Raw genomic sequence first — 21,101 nt, forward strand, 5'->3', positions numbered from 1 at the left:
GGAGAGAGGAGAGAGAGGAGAGAGAGGAGAGAGGAGAGAGGAGAGAGAGAGGAGGAGAGAGGGGAGAGAGGAGAGAGGAGAGAGAGTGAGTGTGTAGTGCAAGTAGTCTGTGGTATTTGCTTTACAGCAGGTGCTGCTTCGGGTTGGTGTGGTTGATGCTGTGCTGGGGCTGCTCAGCCTCTGCTGTTCATCAGTGAGCTCTTTTGTTTTGCATTCACACTAAGAAAGCAGCATGTTTGTTTTCTAGGGGCTTTTTGTTTTCTTTGGGGACTAGAAGCTTACTAAGAGGAAGGAAGCCATACTTTTCAGGTTGTTAAGTTGTTAGTTCCCTGAGCTCTAGGTCACTGTGCCCTCTCATAGAACACACTACTCATCTTTGTTTAGTATTCAGCCAGCCCTACTGTCTGCCATTCAAGACACTGGGAAGTTACATTACAAGGATGAGACTAGAAAAAGTAACCTCTGGTATACTTGGTTCCTGTCTGTTTCTTAGAAGATGCATTGAATTCTGGGAGCCATTCTATAGTTAGAACAAACTGGTTCTCAGTCAGAATCCTGACCAAACCCAGACTGACAGAACACTTTACATAACAGCTAATGAGGATCAGATTCAGTCAGCTGGCGTCAGGAAGACTTTCAAAGACACAGAGGAAAACCACAGTGCCACAGGTAGAGCCCCTGTGGACCCAGTAACTTTGAGTAGTCAGTGGTGGGAAAGACAAGGGTATGAGTAGGAGCCTGCTGAGAGTCAGGCACTGAAGTGTAGGAAGCGGCCAGCTCCTACAGCAGATACTTAGCAAGGTGAGTGGGCAGAACTCACAGGTATGGTTTATTGGTGGGCAGAATGGAGGCCTGCGGTTTTCTGACTTGGGACTTGAGAGAGAGGGAGTGAGAGAGGATATCAAGTCTTTAGGGTGATGGGACAATGTAAGTAAGCCAGAGTAGAATGGAGTGATTGTTCTTGTGTCCTTCCAGGACATGCTTCCTTTGATGCACCAGTCAAGTGTCCAGAAGACAACTGGAACGTAGAGAGGTAGGCCTGGGTGGATGTTTATTGACTTGTGAATAAAGTTGTGATTGGAATGAGTATATCCAAAATGGAAAGTGTCCAGCCAAGGGCTGAACTGTGGAAGCAGATTCTACATCTTAGTGCAACTTAGTGAAGTCCCATCTGCATCGAAGGGACTTCAGTAGGGTCCGTGCACTCCAGAGGCATCTTAGTCTGTGATTTCTCAGGCACTTAGTGCAGAGGGCAGCCCTCAATGGTAGCCATGCTATGAAAGTACAGGAGACTGGGCTTGGGGGAGGGGGTGTGCTGTGAGGACTTTAAAGGAACCACCCAGAAGCTTCTAGTGTAGTAGTTCTCAACCTTCTTAACTTAGTGACCCTTTAATACAATTCTTCATGTTGCGGTATCCCCAGCCCTAAATTTTTTTCATTTCAACTTTATAACTTTAATTTTGCTACTGTTATGAATTGCAATATAAATATCTGATACACAGGATATCTGATATGTGACTCCTGTTGAAAGGATTGTTTGATCTCCAAAGAGGTTGCAAGTCACAGGTTGAGAACTGCTGCTCTAGGGACTGCCACCCCTCCAGACTCTGCCTGCAGTGGGGACCATCATTCTGTACTAGGAGAGAGTGGAAGGAGGTAGGCCAAGACCATAATACTTGCTTACTCAATAGTTGTTGGAAAAAGAACGTGTTATAGACTACTCCTGATGATCTAGCTGTCAGAGCACAGTGGACGGGCAGGGATGAGCCAGACTCTCTGTAGGTGACTTGTCTAGAACTAACTAAGTTTCTCTCCTGGGACCTAATCTCCCAGGGGACTTCAGTAGAGTCCATGCACTCCAGAGGCATCTTTGTCTGTGATTTCTCAGACATTTAGTAAATGGTGGTGATTTCCTTTTCAGTTAAGACTGAAGTTAGTAGATCCCAGGTTAGACCCGGGAACCAGTCCTTGTAAAAACTCACTATAGCTTATCAGAAGCCAGCAAGCTCTCATACTACAGCTCAAGCCCTTCTGGCCCTGCTGCACACTAACTGGCACAGCAAGCTGTGCTCACTGATTGAATGAAAAATAAATAAATCATGCTTTTGTGTTAAGGGAACTTTTTACAATATGCCAGGGGATCCTACTGGAGTCACTTTAATCTTGAACAATGCTTGCTTCTTTCAGAGGCAAATTATCCAGATCGGTACTTAGTGTTCTGAACTCCATCAAGTTTTTGTTGGTAGTATTGTGTATGCCTGTAGAACAGAGTTCCTACCATCTTGGACAGGGGAGAAAGCTACAAGTCCGACCACTGCTATGATCAGAAAAAGACACTGTCTACTGCTTTGAACTGCCCAGCAGCAATAGAGCGGCCATTCTGAGGAACCCCACTATTTTGCAAAGGGCTTTTCTTTTAGTTTACCTTGCTCTGGGTAATTTGCAACGTACACATAGAGGAGCTGATAGCCAAGCTGTTCAGTAGGTGACACATAAACAGAGCCGGAGCTTCTGCCACAATGTCAGATGGGAGCCATGTTCCCCTAAGCACCTTTTGTGTCCACTCTGCCCAATGCCATATTGTAGAAACTTTCCAAACTCATCCAGAGTACACGTGTAGGTGTAAAACAATGTCATTTAAACTTTAGCCAGTGCATAAAAGTTAACTTGAAGGAATCCTTTGATCCCAAATTAAAAGAAAGAACCAGAAAAGTCTAAAAGCCCTTGGGTGGGAGGGTTGGCAGGGGAATGGCAGTATTTTTGGATGAACGCCTGGTATTGCTGCTATTTAAGGCTCATGCTGCCATCTAGTGGACAGGGGAAAAGTGTGCAACTGACTCACTGAGTTAGAATTTTTGTACTCACTATTCTTGAATAGAAAAAACAAATAAGTGTGAAGGACTACATTGAAGAGCTAGGAGTGGTGGCCACATCTTTATTTTAGGAGAAAAGACAAGCAGATTCCTGCGGGTGAGGACATTCTGGTCCACAGTATATACCACAGGCTAATCAGAAGAATCTCTTTACCAAATCTTACATGTCGTGTGATAGACCATGCTTATGTAGCTTATAATTTTTCCCCAGCAGACTTAACAGTGAGATTTTATGATGCATCTTGAATAGGAAATAGGAAAAACATGAGAAAGCAGCTGTGGTAACTAGGAATCATGCCCAGTATGGACTCAGATCTGAGCTTGAACTAGAGATCTGTATACTGAGTATGTGACCTGAGATATGTTAATTTTCCTCTGTGAGGTTTGTATCCCCAAATGGTTATGGGAACAGTGATGATCAGTGCAAATGGCAGGGCCCTTGGAACAAGAAAGAGAATGTGTTTGCAAGTGGGTGCCACTGCTCAGTGTTGGACAGACTCCATCAGTGTTTGTTAAACAAGTGAGCATTCTAATCATACTTGAGTTTATCTTCGTGCTTTTTAAGTGCCCTAGAGCACCTTTCTAACCTGCATCTGTAGTACTAGTCAGGACCCTGTGGGAAGCTGGACTAACCTTTCCATACATCTCCAGACAGATATGATATGCTGTCAGTGAGAATGCTGGTTATCTTTACTGCTTCCTGTGCATAGAAATGTGAGAAATACTGTGCAGGCCTCCTGGGCAGCTTATGATGAATCTGAAAAGAGAAATGTGTATAAAAGCTAAGTCAGCATTTACCAGCATGCCACATAGGAGGTGTGCAGAGCAAAGTGAAAATCCTCCTGAGTTGGTCTTTACAGAAAATCTTACAGAGAAGTGAACGTTCAGCAGATCTGTCATCAGGAGTACAAAGGCAAGAGTCAAGGTCTGAATGAGCAGTAATCACAGTACACAAGCAAGCCATTTCTGGCTAGTCATTCTCTTCTTCTCAGAACACTTATTCCAAAGGATGAGTTTGAATCACTGACATATATACTCTAAAACAGTTTGGTTTGGTTTCTAGTACTGTTGATGGAACCAGGGCCTTGAGGTTCCTAGATGAAGGCTCACGTGCCTAGGCTACACCAGCAGTTCCAGAGTAGGCCTTTTTTTTTTTTTAAACTTGAAGTCAGCCATCTCAAAGTAATAGTTCTACAACCCATTGCTTCCTGCTCATCTTTGGGAGTACCTGTGAAGAGGGTAGGGATCTGTTTGGTTTCTGTCATTGTCCAAATGATCTCTAACTGTGCTGCTCTCAGAAGCCCTGCTTATCTATCTACAGCTTCAGCTTCAGGATCCATCCCTACCATACCTGAGAGAAGAACTATTGTCTGTGAGTACAGATAATAGTACACTCAGAAAATGTTATTACTTATTGGGCTCATGAGGTGTACTTTCCGGTGTAGTCTGTACTTTTCCTCAGCATCCTTATCTAGCATCATCAGTCACCATAGTCAGAGGAAGAAGCAGCCATTGGTAAGAGAACAGGACCCATGAGAGTTAGCATGGTAGTGACTGTGAGATCATAAAATCAAAGTTGTGTGTTGGGTGTGATGGCTCATGCCTGCCATCCCAGTGCTCCATATGAAGACATGAGGACCACAAGCTCAAGGCTGTTGTGAGCTACATAGCAAGACTTTGTTTTATCACATACCCCTCCCAGCAAAATTAGAAGCAAAGTTTCTGAGTTTGCAGCTTCAGAAACTCCTTGAAGCTGTGCTCTACTATGTAGAACTTAGTATACTTGCTCAGTGCCCGCCTGTCTATATAAAGTGTTTGGTGTCTTTTCAATTGTAGATTTCTCACATTGGGAAGCTGAGAGACTTTCTCCTGGAACACAGGAAAGATTATATTAATGCCTACAGGTAAGCGGGTTCTTATTTCCATGACTTTGGTGGCTCCATTGCTTTTTGTTATACAGTCTGCTCTGTTTTTTTGTCCCCACTTTTTACTAACTCAGACTTGTAATGGGAGAGGTCAGTGTCCTTGTTTGCTTTCTATTGCTGTGATAACACCATGACCAAAAGCAACTTGGAAAAGAAAGGGTTTATTTCATCTTACACTTTCATATCAAGATCTGTGATTAAGGGAAGTCAGAACAGGATCCTTAGCAGGATCCTGGAAGCAGGAAATGATGCATAGGCTACAGAGGAACACAGGTTCCTGGCTTGCTTCTGTTCATCTTACTTTCTTATACACTCTAGACTACCTACCAGGGGAGACACCACATCAGTCACTAATGAAGAAAATGCCCTACAGCCTTGCCTCCTGCTTCTCCTCCTCCTCTTCTTCCTCCTCTTCCTTTTCCTCCTCCTCTTCCTCCTCCTCCTCCTTCTTCTTTTCTTCTTTTTGTTTGTTCTTCCTCCTCTTCCTCTTCCTCCTCCTCCTCCTCTTCCTCCTCCTTTTTTTTTTTTTTTTTTTTTTTTTTGCCTGTTCTCTTCCTGATGGCAGTCTCCTTCTTTTGACACTTAGAGACAGAAACAAATCTCCCTGGCTTGGCCTTTGTTTTTTATGAGTGCTTTACTCAGCCCCTCGTATACTTATGGTTGCATTCCTCCTGGTGGTGAAGTTTCTAGTCAGTAGCCATTTACTTCCATCACCATCTGAGTAGATTCACTGTGAAGATCCACTGCACTGGTACTGGCTCACCTTCTCCTTTTTAATCAAGCCTCCTAGACCCCTTTCACCATGGTACTCCAGCCTTGCCAGCCTTCTTGGAAGGCTCCAGGCTCCTCCTCGCTGCAGGGCATGGTCAGATGAAGTGTTTCCTATCTCTACACATCCCTCCTTCAGCTTCGCCCCCTCAACTTTTATACCATATAGTATATGAAGGGCAGAGAAGAGTCCAGACATGCTGAGGCTTTAAACTGTGTCTTCTCATATCCCCTGCCCCAGACAGAACTCTCCTATTAGTGTTTATTTCTCCATCATGAATTTTTATAACCTGAATCACAGTGTATAATTATTTAATCAGTTAATAGGTTTTTGTTACTTTGTAAATTTTGTGAGGTCAGAGATCTTATCAACCTCTCATTTATATTTCTAAAGTGCTTCAGCTGCGTGTTGCACTCATCATCATTTCTCAAACAATACGTGAGTGATCCTTCATATCCCCGAGGCCCATGACGAGCTGCTCTTTCTCATTCATGCGAGTTTTAGCAACATCTTAAGAGATTTTGTTGCAACAGTAGGAGGAGTGCTACTGGCACCTGTCAGGTGTGGGACAAAGGCATGCCAAGCATCCTTCAGTGCACAACATAGCCTTCAATAGCCACAGGGCAGCTGGCATCAACCCTGAAGGGGTTGCCTCATCCTGGCCTGCTGACTGTCCACAATACGAGGATCTGTGAACACTTACCTGCCCAGGATCTTCTGAAGTTCTAGATGCTTAGAGCACATCAGGGGATAAGGTAGAAACCTGTCTCTTCTTTATAGAGCCTGCATGCTAGAGGGTTGGCAAAGACTTTCTGGTGACAGGCGAAGGCAGAGCAAGCCATGGGGTGGGTGTGCTGGAGATATTACCAGTTTTTTATGTAATGTAGTTAGGACAGGTCCCATGAGGCATCCTCCTAGTAAACTCCTCTGAAGCCTGAAATCCCTGGCAAGATAATGTCCATCCTGCCTTGCCTCATTGTCCTTCTTTCCATCAGCTGCAGAGAACTTGACAGTCCCACTTGTGCCCTGTACCAGCCCCCATCCCCTCCCCCATCCCCAATGCTTCTGAAATGCAGCTACTCACAAGACTCCCAGTGGCTTGATGAGTTGACTCTCTTTCCCTTATACCCACATACTTACCTGCTTCCTCCCTAAGCCACAGTTTCATGTCACTGCCAAACACCAGAATCTGCCTACTCTGGAATGAAGGTTAACACCCCAGACTTTGTGGGCCATGTGTGCTTTCTGTCACATGTATTATTTGTGTATTTTGCTTATTGCCTTTGAAACACAGAAAACATTCCTAGCTTCCAGATCACACGAAAATGGACCCGAGGGCTGAATTTGGCTGTAGCTTGCTGACCACTGGTGCATGCCCATCCATCATCCTTGCCATTTACTGTGCTGGAATCCTCCAAGAAGAGCTCCCTTGCCTCTCTGTTCTCTCAGGCTTATTCTCTGACTTGCTCATCATCAAATCTAGTGGCTTCTCTCAAATTATGTGTAAATGGAGTAACACAGAGCACACCTTCTAGTACACAAAACACTCATTTATTCTATTATTTCTTTTTTATGTTCTATTATGCTTGAGTTATCATAATTTGGTTATCATTTGCATAAGAAATAGATGTTTCCAGGAGCTGCTGTGACTGAGCACCTTCTGAAGTCCTTGTAAACAGAAAAGTTCATAAATAGCTAGGAGTGAGATTTCTAGGTCCTTCACGTGGCAGATGTGTTTAGCCTTAAAACAAACTCCCAAGCCTGGGCCTAATGGCTCAGTGGGCAATACTTCTGATTGTGGATTGGAATAGTCAAAATCAACTATGAAGCAATTTTGCAAGGCGATTTCGCACAATCTGCCACAACAGAGTTGCCAGTGGTCCACAGCCTAGTATGGGCAGTCTTTCATTACAACCATTGTTAGTATGAAATAGCATCTCATGGCACTTTAAATTAGCTCCTAAAATGTCTTACACCCTTATCTTCATTACAGTGGGGTTGTCCACAGGACACTGGATCCCACATCATAGAGGTGTTCAAGACCCTCACAGAAAGGCAGAGTGTTTGCATGCTTGTGTGTGCTTACTGGAATCATCTTAGATGGCTGGTGACATCCAGCATGGGATCAGTGCTCTTAAAATACTTCCTGCTGTCACATATGGGAGGACAGAGAAAAGCCCATGTATTGTCAGTGAGGATGCAGTCATCTTGCTCTGAAGTTCCAGTACAATCTATGGGCCCTCCCATTAGAATGCAAATGCATAGGGCTAACTATTTTCACTTCCTCTGACTATTCCAGGTTTTGCTTCTTTATCCTTAACTTGCATCATAGAACTTCGCATTTTTTGTCCCTTTTGCCTTATTTGTCTCTATTTTACATTTGAAAAGTACCATAAATATTGCATTAGTCTGATTTTCATCCCTGGGACAAATACCTGAGAAAGCAACTTAAACACAGAGATGATTTGTTTTGTTTCCTGATACCAGGTTTCGGATCAAGGTCAGTTTGGTTTATTACTGTAGGCCTGGTAAGGTAGAAAGTCATGACAGAGTGTGGCAAGGCCAAGTTGTACACCTCTCAGCAGCCAGGAACTGAGAGAAATGGGATAGCTACCCCCTTCAAAGACATATCTACTGATGTGCTCCCTCCAGACAGGCGCCACTTGCCAGTAGCTTCAGGAAGCTGCTTGTGGACTGACTCATGACTTAGTAGTCATGAGTTGACTACTCATCAGTTGGGGACCAGACCTTCAATAGAGGTCCTTGAGGGCCATTTCATAGTCAGTTCTCTCCCCACACTTAACCCTGATTTGTCCAACTGTGAGATGCACACGCTCCTAAGTACTAATGCATGCATATTTTGTCTCCTTTAGTCCTTGAATTCCCTCTCCCCATTTTTACTGAGTGCCTGCCATGTGACGCACTCTGTGCAAGGCCAAAGACAGACATTTTGCTCCTTGTCACACAGGCAGGCAGGACTGTAAACAGGAGGGGCACTACAAAAAATAAATAAATAAAGCTTAGGGATTTGGAAGACCCTGGTCTTATCAGGGAACATGTCCTTGGAGAAGTGACATTTGAGCTGAGGTGTAAAGGAAAAGGTGTTACCTAGTAACCAAAAGAAGCGAAGCAATTGGTGTGTGAGGGCCTGTACCAGCTGGCCCCTGAGAATAGTGTCTATCCTGCTGTGAAAGAGTGGCAGTGCTGAGAGGAGCCTCCTCCCTGTTGACCCCACAGCTGAAGAGGGAAGACTGCGCCATCTGGAAAGAGAAGAAAGAATGGCATCTGGCCTGGAGTCTCGTCATTAGCACATAGGAGCACTGTGGTGCAGTCATTTGGGCCTGCCCTGGCCACAGTATGGTTCACTGTGGACTCACCAAATCCTCAGAATCTCCCATGGCATCACCAGGAGCCTGTTTCTCAAACTGTAGCTCTCTCTATGAAACAAGTGTCTGTACCTCAGTACTCTACTTAACAAAAAAAGTCCTCTATGCAAAATGGCAATAGTCTACACATATTCTTCAACAGAGAAATGCACATCCCAGGTGAATAGACGCAGTCCCCAGCACTGTTCCCAAATTTAACAAGCAATTTTATGTTTTTAAATGTCTTTCATTTTGGTGTTTCAAAATATCCTGAGACATCATCCTGCTGCATAGTACTGTTTTAAAGTCTGCTGTTAACTGGCTAGTGGACACCAGATGGCAGTGTAAATTTTGTCTCTGAAGGTGTGCCCCTGTCTGTATCTGGTACTAATTGAATAGGTCACTCTCACAACTGAGGCTGCAGTCGCAATTTTATAGACCTTTCATGAAAGTCTGTTGTCCTGCCATTGACACTCTTACAGGCACAATCATTCCTGAGGCCCTCCAGGCTTCCTAGATGTGCATGGAGCACTGTGATTATGTTGTCAACTGATGGGACCTCGAATCACTTAGGAGATAAGCCTCCAGGTACCTGTGCAGAACTATCTGGATTAGGTTAGCTGATGAAGAAAAATCAGCCTTAGCTGTAGGCAGGCTCCCTTCTGTGGTCCAGGATTGTGAACTGTTTGAAATAGAATGAGCTGAGCACCAACTTTCATTGTTCTCCTCTTCCTGATTGTGGATGCAGCGTGATCATCTGCTTCAGGCTTTTGCTGCTTTCCCCTCCCTTTCATAATGGAAACTTGAACTGAGACTTTCACTCTTGCTTTTGTCATAGCAATAGGAAAAGAATTGAAGACAAGCTCCCCATAAAGCATCCCAATACAAGAAGAGCAAGGATTCTTTTATGCCCAGAGTAAGGCGATTTTCCAGAAAAGGCTAAAACTATAAAGAGCGTTGTACTGAGGCTTGAGTGTGTTGAATGTAACTACAAACGTGAGAAAATGTTGGCTGTTAATGCAAGATTTTGAGTGAGTAAAAAGAAGAGAAAGGGCAGAGAAGTCCAGTTCCAAGCCACTTTTGTTAGAAAGACAATAAAATCCTGAGGTTTCATTCACACTAAAGCATAAAGGCTCCTTGATAATACTCCCATTGCCTTGGACAGCATCTGGCCAGGTAGATGATGAGTACTATGGCAGGTGGTCTGGCTCAAGCCACCCCTAGCAACCATTAAGAGTCTACAAAAGCCATCTTATCTCCAAACTTTAGTGTCTCACTCCAGGCTGGGGTCCTGCCCACTGCCTGTTTCTATACAGGCTGTTAGCTAAGGTCAGTTTCAAGTGTTTTAAGTGGTTGGAGATGAGATAAAAGAAGTTATTGATTGCCACATTTGAAGTGAGGTGAAATTCTAATTTCAGTGCTGTTGGGAAAATGGTTCCATTATAGCAGAGTTTGAAGTTGATTGTGACAGAGGAAAGGACATAGCAAGTTTCCAGGATTCCTAGAACTGCACAACTGACTGGCAACCACAATAGGCAGAGCTTAAGATGGTAGGTGAGCTGGTTTGTGATATTATGGTCCTAAGCTAGACTCAGTCAGGTTAGTGCCACTGACCAGTCATAGTCACTGGCTTCCAGCGAGCACAACCTGGTCCCTTTGCTGGGAGAGAGTAGAATAGAGTGAGCCTCTGCTGTCTTGGGCAGTCTAGGGATGAGGGTTAGATGGAGATTGGACTAGGTACATGCCCACTTCCTTTGGCTGGAGTACCCACTCATCAGGGAAATTTCTGTTCCTCTCTTGGGATGGAGGAGGGGGAAGCCAGAGTTTACTCTGGGGAAGCCAATACACAGAGAAATGCCAGGACAGAGGAATGAGTGTCACCATACTGTGCTGTCCAGGAAGATGGGGACAAGAGTCTCTCATCCGCTTCCGCCAAGTTCTCCTTTCCTAAGGTTGTAGACCATTGCCAGGCTTTTAGCTTTACAGCCCCCCTCCTAGTGCAACGTGCTGGCCTTGGCCTGCTTCTAGGAACATTTTATAAGCAGTGTAATCACAGAATTGAAAGAGTATGGGTTGAAATACTGCCTTCAGACCATGAGGCTTTGTTAGGTTGACATAATTAGGAAGCTATAATTTTTTCCAGAATGTAGAGCTCAGACTTTATTGACCCATTTAATTTTTTTAATAATGGCATTTTACTAGAGCAGAACAGCATGCAGCCTAGGCAGCCTCTGGCTGGATCTTAGAATGACCTTAATTAAAATAATTTCTCTACTCTGTACCTTTTTCATAATACCCTGGCAACAAAACAATGCCACTTGGGAAAGCAACTTTGTTGGTTTCTGTTGTTGTTACTAAAAGAGTAACAACACTGTCAATTTCCAGTATCCAAGGTCAAGTGGGTCTGTATAATGTATTTGAGGACTCCTCTACTCCCTAAGTAATCAGTATTCTCAGATTAGCCTTTAGACCTTCGCCCTTACTGAGCTGGGCTCCTTAACTGGGAATATGGAGCCAGAGGATGTTAATCCAATGTTTTTGGAACCAGTGTTGTACAGGTCCACCCTGGTGGCTGGTTGCATATTCTTTCAGAAGCCAGCACCTTTCTGACCTGGGAAGGGGAATGTTTGACCCTTTCAATTCACTACTCCCAGAAAAGACATTCAGACTGCAGAGTAGGGACAGGTAACAGAGCTTGCCCTCTCATCACCTGGAAATAAGACATCACTTATTCAGACACCTAGGAAAGAAACATTCCAGAAGGAGTACCAGGGCTTGTAAGGTCCATGTGCAGCATGTATGAAAAGTGAAGGAGCAGAAGAAGGCTGAGGAGCCCAAATCAAGGGCTGGGGGAAGGTGACGTGGCCCAGAGAGTTCCTCAAGAACAGCCTTTGCTCTTAGAAGCCTTTGGAAGGCTTGATAAGATCCAAATCTGTGAGAGCATCCATGTGGCTGGTATGCCAGAGCACATGAGAAAAGGATGGGCAGAAGCAGCAGACCCTGGAGTCAGCTTCAGCTGCAGAGTGGGTGGGAGATGGTGGTGGATAGATTCTGCGGAATGTTCTGAAGGTAACGCCCACAGGGTGTGTAGATAGATCTGTACAAACTGAGAGAGGCAATGGGAGCTAGAGATGACATCTGGGGCCCAAGCAACAGGAAGGAATGGGATCAGTACCAGCACAACCTGGGGACAGCTCCTAGAGAGCATGTCTGAAGAGGGAAGTCAGGGGCTTGGTTTTAGACCCAAGTGCAATACAAATGAGATGTGAGTAGGGCTGCCCAATGGGTCATTAGATGTCTCTGCCCAAGTTCAGTGACTTTCTCCTTTCACTGACTTGTAGCACTTCAGAGACCATCCATTACTCTTTAAGATCTCCTTGTGTTCTTCAGGATCTTAACTGCATAGTGAAGAGCCTTTGTCCTGGTCAGTCCTTCAGAGCACTGTGATGGTGCCAAGGATCCTGTCTTCACAGCATTGCTTCTTTTCTGCTGACGTTGCTTGCCCTCAATTACCAGTGCTTCCTGTGTTCCTTTTGTGTTCTGTGTCTTCTTGAGCACACAGGCCAAGATCTCAGGGTCTGTTTAAGTTTTGCCTATAGTAGCTGTTCTGTTCCAGGAAGTTCTGCATCTCTGGTTCTTCCTTTTTGAACCTCCTGCCATCACCTAAACCTTGCCATTCTTCTCCCTCCTTTATGTCTGCCTCATTGAAATGGGAGCCTTTCTGTGTAGCCTTGAGCTCTCAGTCCTCCTACCTCCCAGGTCCTGGGTTCCAGGGGATGCTCTGTCACACCCAGCAGCTCCTTTATGAAATTTAAGTTCTACAAAATGTTATCATACTTCTACCCTTCATAAATGCTAGGAACAGAGAGATGAGAGAGTCTGTATAGCTAGCTCATTGGTAAACACTTGCTTATCATATCTGAAGCTCTGAGTTCAGTCCCAGCATTAATTGGGGAGAGAGGTGGTAACAATCAAATAAGTGACACAAACAAATAGTTATGAAGATGAGTAAGGCAAGATTCTTAGCTCAAGGTTAGTAGCCCCAGGCCCAACCTTCTGTCACTATACCATGTGACATGTCACCTCATCTCTCCTTTATCACACTTAGCCTTTCCATTGGCTACAGAGTCACTGACCAGCTCTGGCAGTCACTAACGGCAGCATTCTTACCTGTCCTGTGTTCTAGCCAGTTTAAAGTCCTCACCCTTCTCTCCTTCCACTGTTATGTGCTTCCATTGTTATTCTTGCTTCCTTCAGCCATGCCTACCTCTCAAATATCAGTTTGTAGATTCCTCCATTTCCATCCACAATACACACGCACGCACGCACACATGTACACACCTTAGTCTGAACTCTCCAGCCTCACTGGCCATGGTGGGGTTACACCTGTAACCCCAGCACTTGGGAGGTGGAACCAAGAGGTTAGGCCATCTTCAGCTACCTAGTGAGATTGAGGCAAGGTTGACATACATGAGACCTGGTTCCAAAAACAAAAACAAAAAGTATTGTAGGAATTGATGAAGTCTGAGGCTCCAGAGCAGGCTGCCTTGGTCAGACCCCGTCTCTGCTAATGACTGGCCATGTGACCTTGGCAAGTTAAACAGCCTCTCTGTGCCTCAGTTGCTTCATTTGTAAAATGGAAATAAAACAGCACCTACTTGAGAACTTTGAGAATTAAGTAGTAATGTTTGTAGCCTTCTAGATTAGAACAGTGGTCAGTGTCAGTGCATGGAAAGTATTGCTAATCATTAGCCTGTGCTGTGTGATATAACACATCTATATGCACAGGTCTGTCATTGTCTCCTGCTTGGTAGTTTATTGAAAGCTAGATCTATAATTCAGCTCCTGTGTGTAGCCTAGGCATTAACAATTTAATTCATAATATATATTTGCCGTGCATATTATATGCCCAGTATATGCTCTAAAGTTCCTGTGAATCTAACATTCCTAGCAAAAACAAGGTTATAGTCTTTAACTTTGCACATCCTTCAGCACATGACACAGTAAAGCATTTGCTATGTTTTTTTTTTGCCTTTTCTTCACCCTCGGCTTGTGGCTGCTTCTATATAAAACTATAGTCAAGACAAGGTCAGTGATGTTTGGACCCTGAACTAACTATTTCTTAATGTACCAGGCAACCGAGTCAAAAGGAGAAGCATATTCCTTTAAATTTCTGAGCCAGTAAATAAACTTGTCTTTTTCACTTCCTCCACCTTTCTCCTGAAATAAATTGACCAGTTCAAACTTGTACCTCACATAGTCTTCTCTAACTGAATCCACTATTTAGATATAGTGACATCCATAATACAAGTATTTCTTTACATAGTCAAGAAAATAAAACTTGATGTTTATATATGCAGATCCCATGAGAATAGTTTGGAATTATTTACAAGATGTTTAATCTTTTCAGAATAGTAATGATTTTGTTACTGTATCTTCAATTGTGGTCTTGATAACTTAAACCTGCTCTGCTTCAGATGCACACTGTGTATCTCATGCTCTTAGAACACAGTGGAGCAGCAAAGTGGGGAGCCCTCTTGCAAGCACTCCAGCTTCCCACATGTAAGGCGCTGACTTTGGCCTGGCAGCTTTGGCTCAGCCATCATCCCCTTCCCTCCAGCCTGGGCCTTCTGTCCTGGGTGAGATGTCTGTTTGCACACCAGACCCCTGCGTCCTAGACATCCTGGGCCTTCTGTCCTGGGTGAGATGTCTGTCTGTACACCAGACCTGCATCCTAGACATCCTGGGCCTTCTGTTCTGGATGAGATGTCTGTCTGTACACCAGACCTGCATCCTAGACATTTCCATGCCTCCATACATAGTCTGTATTGCCTGTCAAAACCTCTTACATCTGTCACCTTCAACCCCCCTTGGACACTGTACCTGGCCTTTCTAATTCTCTTGGGCAAATGGCAGTGGTCTCTCCACTGTGATTGGAACACCTGAGGTTAGGATTCTTCAGTCTTGAGGCAGTCTGCTATGGAGAAACCATGCAGAGTACACATGGCTCTGTTTATAATCCTCCAGTAGTCATCCTGTTGGAGAAGCCAGCACTGGGAGTAGAGGGTGGAGTGTCTGGGTTTGAGTTTTAAGTAAGCACCTACTGTAACACTACCTTAGGAGCAATGGTGCACCATGTTCCAGGCACATCAGTGTGGAGACAATATGTGCATGCCATGTGCTGCCCTCCCTGGGGTGCCTGGTTGACACAGGACCAGCCTTGCTGTTCCTTTCCTTACTTCATTTGCATGTGCCCAGGTATGGAGTAGATGATCACTTATACCATCACCCACAATGTAGGGGATTGTATCTGGCCTCTGTCTCCATCCTGTCAGGACATACCTTATATTCTGCCTTTCCTGCTCAGCATCTCATCCCACACAAGCTGACCATGATCCACTTTGAGCCCTACTATCCACTTCTGCTTCTTTGCTGATCTCTCCTATAGCTGAATGCCTTTTGTGGAGATCAGAAACAAGCCCTTGCTTGGTTTTGAACCCCAGTGTAGTACTTATCCTAAGTGGGAATGAATGATTGTGAGGGTTACATAAAGGAATCAGATACACATGAAGAACTGAACATAGGCCTGGCATATATTCAGGGTTAGTCAGGCACTCTACTCTGTGCTACATGCGTTTACTTGGGAAGCAGATACAGGTCACTGGCCTTACTTCCATATAGCCTCAGAGGAGAAAATCAGACTTTTTGTTATTTGGGGGAACAATAAATGCAGTGGAGAAAAGGAAAGCAGGGTCAGAAGCAGAGAGCAGCATAGCAGAGGGGAGGTTCAGAGGTGGTCCCAGCTCCGTCCCAAAGCAGAGAAAAAGAGGGCAGCTTTGGAGTGTAGGCACAATAATCTCCTGACCAGCACAGCATGAAAAAGTGATGTTGGCAGAGTACCATGAAGGCCATTGTTTCTGGAGTGAAGTCAGAGCCGCTAACTGTAACAGAGTGGAAACCCTGTGACCTGGGTCACGGGTGGAAGTGGAATGGCCAGGACTCTGTCTTCTGTCTTCATGGCTAGGTGAACAGGTGAGTGAAAATGGGGTGGTTTGAGTATCTGCATTACCTAAGTGCCCTTTCAGGCTGCAGCACGTGAGCCTGAAGTTCAGCTGTAAAGTGAAGAGTGTTGAACTAGGCTGAGAGGTGTCACTGTTACTGATTATGCTACACTTTGTCTGCTCTCTGGAAGGTGAGCGAGGTGCTTTCTACTGTACTGCATAGTGCTGTGTTACTGAAAGTGGACGCCCTTACGAGCCTGGGCACTTCAGGAAGTTTAACTTAACATCAGGGGACATGGAATTTGTTTCTGCAGGCTTTTCATTGTGAGGTTTGACAACTGCTTTCCAGCATTAAAAACAAATAAACAAAAAGAACAGCTCACAAATGTTTCTCATGTTACAAGATCATGTCACTCCAGCATGTAGGGTGAGTGGCTTGCAGCTCTAATGGAGGGATGCAGTCCTCAATCAGAGCCGCTGCTCCTAGCAAAGCTGTGTACTGCAGCCTGCTTCTGTGGAAGCGATGTAGAAGGCTGTACCTCATGGCCTTCTGCTCCACTCTCCAGATCATTCTCATACCTGTTGCTCTGGCCACTCCTCTCCAGGCCTTAGCTTCAGTGTCACTTGGTCAGGGAAACCTTTTTTCTTGACATGTTACCCAGACTGCATTATGTTCTCATTGATACCACTCTCATGCTTTCTTCCTCTTTTTTAGCCACACCATGTCTGAATATGGGAGGATGACAGACACAGAGCGAGACCAGATAGACCAGGATGCTCAGATATTCATGAGGACCTGTTCAGACGCAATTCAGCAACTCAGAACAGAAGGTAAAGTACTCTGAAAGATGTCACCAGATCCCCTGACTCTGCCAACAGTTCAACAACTCATTGTGCAGCCACTTACCATTCCTTCTTTCTTTCTGAATGACATTTAAGACTTAAAATTTTATAATCCTTCTGAGCTAAGGTGGTCAGGCCCTAAAAAGACCATTACTCAAGTTTTAAAAAATGGAAGGCAGCTGCCGGGCAGTGGTGGCGCACACCTTTAATCCCAGCACTTGGGAGACAGAGGCAGGCAGATTTCTGAGTTCGAGGCCAGCCTGGTCTACAGAGTGAGTTCCAGAACAGCCAAGGCTACATAGAGAAACCCTGTCTCAACCCCCTCCCCCCAAAAAAGGAAGGCAACAGTGGAAAGGACCTCTCTAAATGAATCTATAAACTACCAAAGGCCAAGGTCAGAGGGACCAGATTGTGTGTGTGCAAACATTTGCATATCTGTGGAGACATGCATGCATGGCTATGTTCTGAGTGGCAGGTTGGATGCATGTGGCTAAGGGTGGAACAGTATTCCCTAAGATCTACTTGTCCTATTAAAGTCAGCTTCCATACGAGAGACATCATGGTCAAAAGAAGGCTCTGCAGCCATGACTTAAAAGCTATGCATTGAAGCTCTGCCACACGCTAGCTCTGTGGCCTTGGGCAAATCATTTCATCTCCCTGGGCTCACTTTTACATTGAAACAGTACAGGTGATAATTAGGCATATCTCTTAAGGTTACTTAAATTCTTACACTGGGCTTAGAACTGTGCCAGACACTAGGAGCCTAGTATTATCTCCCCATTCATTGGGTTTCATCCCTGTTGAGGAGCTAGATGGCTTCCCAATCTTATGTCTTCCTTGATTCGTAAGCATATACATTAATACTATAGAGATCAAAGTTGTCAGGTGCTGTTGGGCCCATGACAGAGACTTCTGGTGGAGAAGCTCCTGAGAAAACACTGATCAGCCCCTGGGGAAGTCTGTTGAAAGCTTGCCAGAAAAATATGCAACATACAAAATTCAAGAATTCTGTGTCCAGCATTGCAGAGCCCCTAGGTCATTATGTGAGTACCAGGTTATGTAGTCCTCTGGTAAAAATGTAACTCTTAAGGATATTAGTTAGGCATTTATGTGACTTTAGGCTACTCATTGCCTCGGAACCTCAGCTGGCTCATCTGAGGTAGCTCTGAAATCCTATCATCATGCCTGCACACTGGGCACCCAGCCCTTCCACCAATAGCGGTATCTTACTATAGGAACTGCCACAAGCTTCTGTGTGGTAGCTCATCCTTGTGGCTCATCAATGTGAAAGGTTCTTAGAAAGCAGCATAGTATAGATAGTGCCACTCAGTGTCTAAAGGGAGAAAGCAGCCACTGTAAGCTGAGAAGCAACTCAGGCAGAGGGTGTCTGGGTTTCTAGCACGTATGATTTAAGCATGTCACTTGAAGGTGAGCCTGAGCACTGGATGCTGTTATTACAGCCAGGTCAGCATTCCGGAAGGCGCTGGATCAGCTCCGCTCCCCTGGTGCTGTAATAAGCTATAAATTATTTGACTGCAGTTTCTATGGGTTTAATCTCTCACCTGGTGAACCCTAATAAATCTTACTCTTAAAAATGTAGGCTCACTTGACATGAGGCTGTTTTATAGCTGTGCTTTTGAACACGCTTTCAGTGAAGCGCTCTGGGGAAGCTGACTGTTCTGTAGGGTCCTTGAGCACAGACCTGACAGCTGTCCTTTTCTCTTACAGCCCACAAGGAGATACATTCCCAGCAAGTGAAGGAACACAGGACTGCGGTTTTGGACTTCGTTGAAGATTACTTAAAAAGTATTTCATTTTCTTCTAAAGGTCAAATGTGGTATTTCATAAGAGATGTAATTTAGAATGGAGCTTTGCTAGCTGAAGACCATAGTGTCTCATTAGTTTTAATGATATTTTTGCCTGAGAAGCCATTTTAAATAGTCTCTATTCTGTTTTTTTTTTTCTTTTTTTTTTTCTGCTTCAACAGGAGTGTGTAAGCTTTACTCTGAACAAAGAGCCATCCGAGTGAAGCGCGTGGTGGATAAGAAAAGACTGTGAGTATTGCCGCCTTTGCTCTTCCTCACTTAAAACAGGGATGGCAACTGGAGTTCCTAAAGTTCCAGCTCTGTGGGCTGCTGTGTGCGAGTGCACATAGCACCAAATGCTGTCTGTCATAGGAACTGAGGACAGTGTACCAGGTGCTGCTGGTCAGCTCTGCTAGCCCACAGCAGCCCAGGACACAGATTCTCGCTTTCATTTTCTGATGATGCTAAGGTTCAGAGGGTTTCAAACCCCAAGTCTCATGGCAGCTGAACTGGTATTGAGCACTCATCAATTTCTTTCTTTTTTGTTGAGAGTAGTAAGGAGACAGTCTGGCTCTATAGTCCACACTGTGCTTCTGCATTCAGAGTGTAGGGGTTATAGGTGTGTGCCACCTACCTAGCTTCCCACCCTGTTCCTTAATATCCCAATGAAGTGGGACACTTGGAGCTGATTGACCTTGGTCTCTGCCCCCATACCTCCATCTTTGAATGTTTTTCCAAAAAAAGGTTTTCACAGTGACCAGTGTTCCCCTATGTGGCAGTATGGCAGAATGTATTCAGGATTCCGTGTGTACTGAACCCACCCCTTCCTCTATTCCAACATCCTTTTTATCGTGGTGGCTGCCAGTTTGCCCAGGCAGGACCCAGGGGAGCAGGCCTGACTCTGATGATGTATGTCTGTCATCTGTCAGTATGGTAAGGTGACCAGTAACTGGCTCTCACAGCCCACAGGGAGGAGAGGCATGTCTGCTGAGCTGTTGCAGGTAGAGACAAAAAGAGGCCTCAGCACATTCAGCCTTAGCCTTGCTTTTAAGTAGAAGTTTCCTCTTAAGTCCACACTTATGTCAATCAGATGAAAAATGTACAGCATTACCCTAAGCAGGAGACCTTGGGGGAACAACCCTCTGCTCTTAGGCTTTTTGAGACAGTCTCTGTACTTCTCAGGTAGACCCTGAACTCAGGTCGTACTGCCTCAGCCTCCCAGATGTGGGCACTGTGGGAGTTGTAGGCATTTGTCACCACTCTTGTTTCTAGTTCTTTCCTCATCTTGAGACACAAGACATCTGCTTAAATCATACATGTAGTTGTATATGTAATCTTATGCCCCCCCTATGCCCAGGTCTCACAAAGGTCAAATATGGCAGATTCAAGGCTATAGTAGTTATATCATAGCTTTTGTTTCTAAATCAGTCTTCAGTTCATCTGCTCTGGCAGGCCTATGTGTGGCTTGTTCTAAAAGAGCTTTGCTTTTCCTGTGCCTAATTCTTGCTGAGTTCTCTTCCCATGGAACCTTTTATACAGCCTGTCCTGTTCTTCTTGTGAACAAAATTGTACTCATCCTCCTAGCCCAACTCAGATGTCACCTGTCCTGTGAAGTGTCCCAACTGCTGTCAGGGGTGTTGTGCCTCCCTTCTTAGTAGGTTCCCATTATGTTGTTGACAGTCGGGTCTAACACACATACACACATATGCACACACATACACAGGGGGCAGGGACAGCCACCATTGTGTTTCCACTCATGGCACCATCCCTGTCCTTTGAGGAGGCCAATGGACAGAGTGTGCGCCATTGTCACGAGGGGTTGGTGGTTGTTTCTCTCTACTGTTCTGTTTGGGTTGCTGATGACTGTTGTTTAGAAGTTGGTTTGAGGAGTGTAGCTGTTCATATTCTGTAGCCTCATTGTCACTATCTCATTTGTATGGTGAAGGAAAACATACCTGTTGAGGTGCAGCTTGATTACCCACTGTAATGTCTTTTTTTTTTTTTTTTTTTTTTTTTTTTGGTTTTTCGAGACAGGGTTTCTCTGTATAGCCCTGGCTGTCCTGGAATTCATTGTGTAGACCAGGCCTCGAACTCAGAAATCCACCTGCCTCTGACTTCCAAGTGCTGGGATTAAAGGCATGCGCCACCACTACCTGGCCCACTGTAATGTCTTAAGGATGCAGATGGTATTATGTGGTAGCTTTTGTTCTCACAGAGTAGAGATGCCACATCTATCTATCATATCAAAGGGCTCTTATTTCACATTGCTGAAAATACTTTGCTCATTAAGCCAGAAGTATTCCCAGCAGACCACTCTGCACTTCCCTCCAGTGACTATATTGTTTGTAAATGATAGCACTATTATTAGAGGTACCTGTTTTCATCTACCCTGGTGGCATTTTTCATTCTGAGCTGACAATGGTACTTGTTCCATATTGCCTCAAGCTAGAGAAAGGTAACTACTCTTCATATTCCATCTATCCATTTATATATATATATATATATATATATATATATATA

At 44.7% G+C, this 21,101-nt stretch overlaps 1 protein-coding gene across 5 annotated transcripts in view; it reads left to right on the top strand.

The window, feature by feature from the left end:
• Positions 1-21,101, top strand: part of Stx18 (syntaxin 18) — a 95,999-nt gene that overhangs the window by 52,983 nt on the left and 21,915 nt on the right. For 3 of the 5 annotated variants that reach the window (XM_031341923.1, XM_031341924.1, XM_031341925.1), the window contains 4 exons: positions 4,710-4,777; positions 16,649-16,764; positions 18,505-18,582; positions 18,764-18,830. In XM_031341923.1, the coding sequence (XP_031197783.1) occupies positions 4,710-4,777; positions 16,649-16,764; positions 18,505-18,582; positions 18,764-18,830 (329 nt within the window). Of the gene's footprint in view, positions 1-975; positions 1,034-4,709; positions 4,778-16,648; positions 16,765-18,504; positions 18,583-18,763; positions 18,831-21,101 lie in introns of all 5 variants that reach the window. The other 2 variants (XM_031341926.1, XM_031341928.1) reach the window with 1 other exon arrangement.

The sequence above is a fragment of the Mastomys coucha genome, unplaced genomic scaffold (assembly GCF_008632895.1).
Source record: "Mastomys coucha isolate ucsf_1 unplaced genomic scaffold, UCSF_Mcou_1 pScaffold22, whole genome shotgun sequence".
Lineage (NCBI taxonomy): Eukaryota > Metazoa > Chordata > Mammalia > Rodentia > Muridae > Mastomys > Mastomys coucha.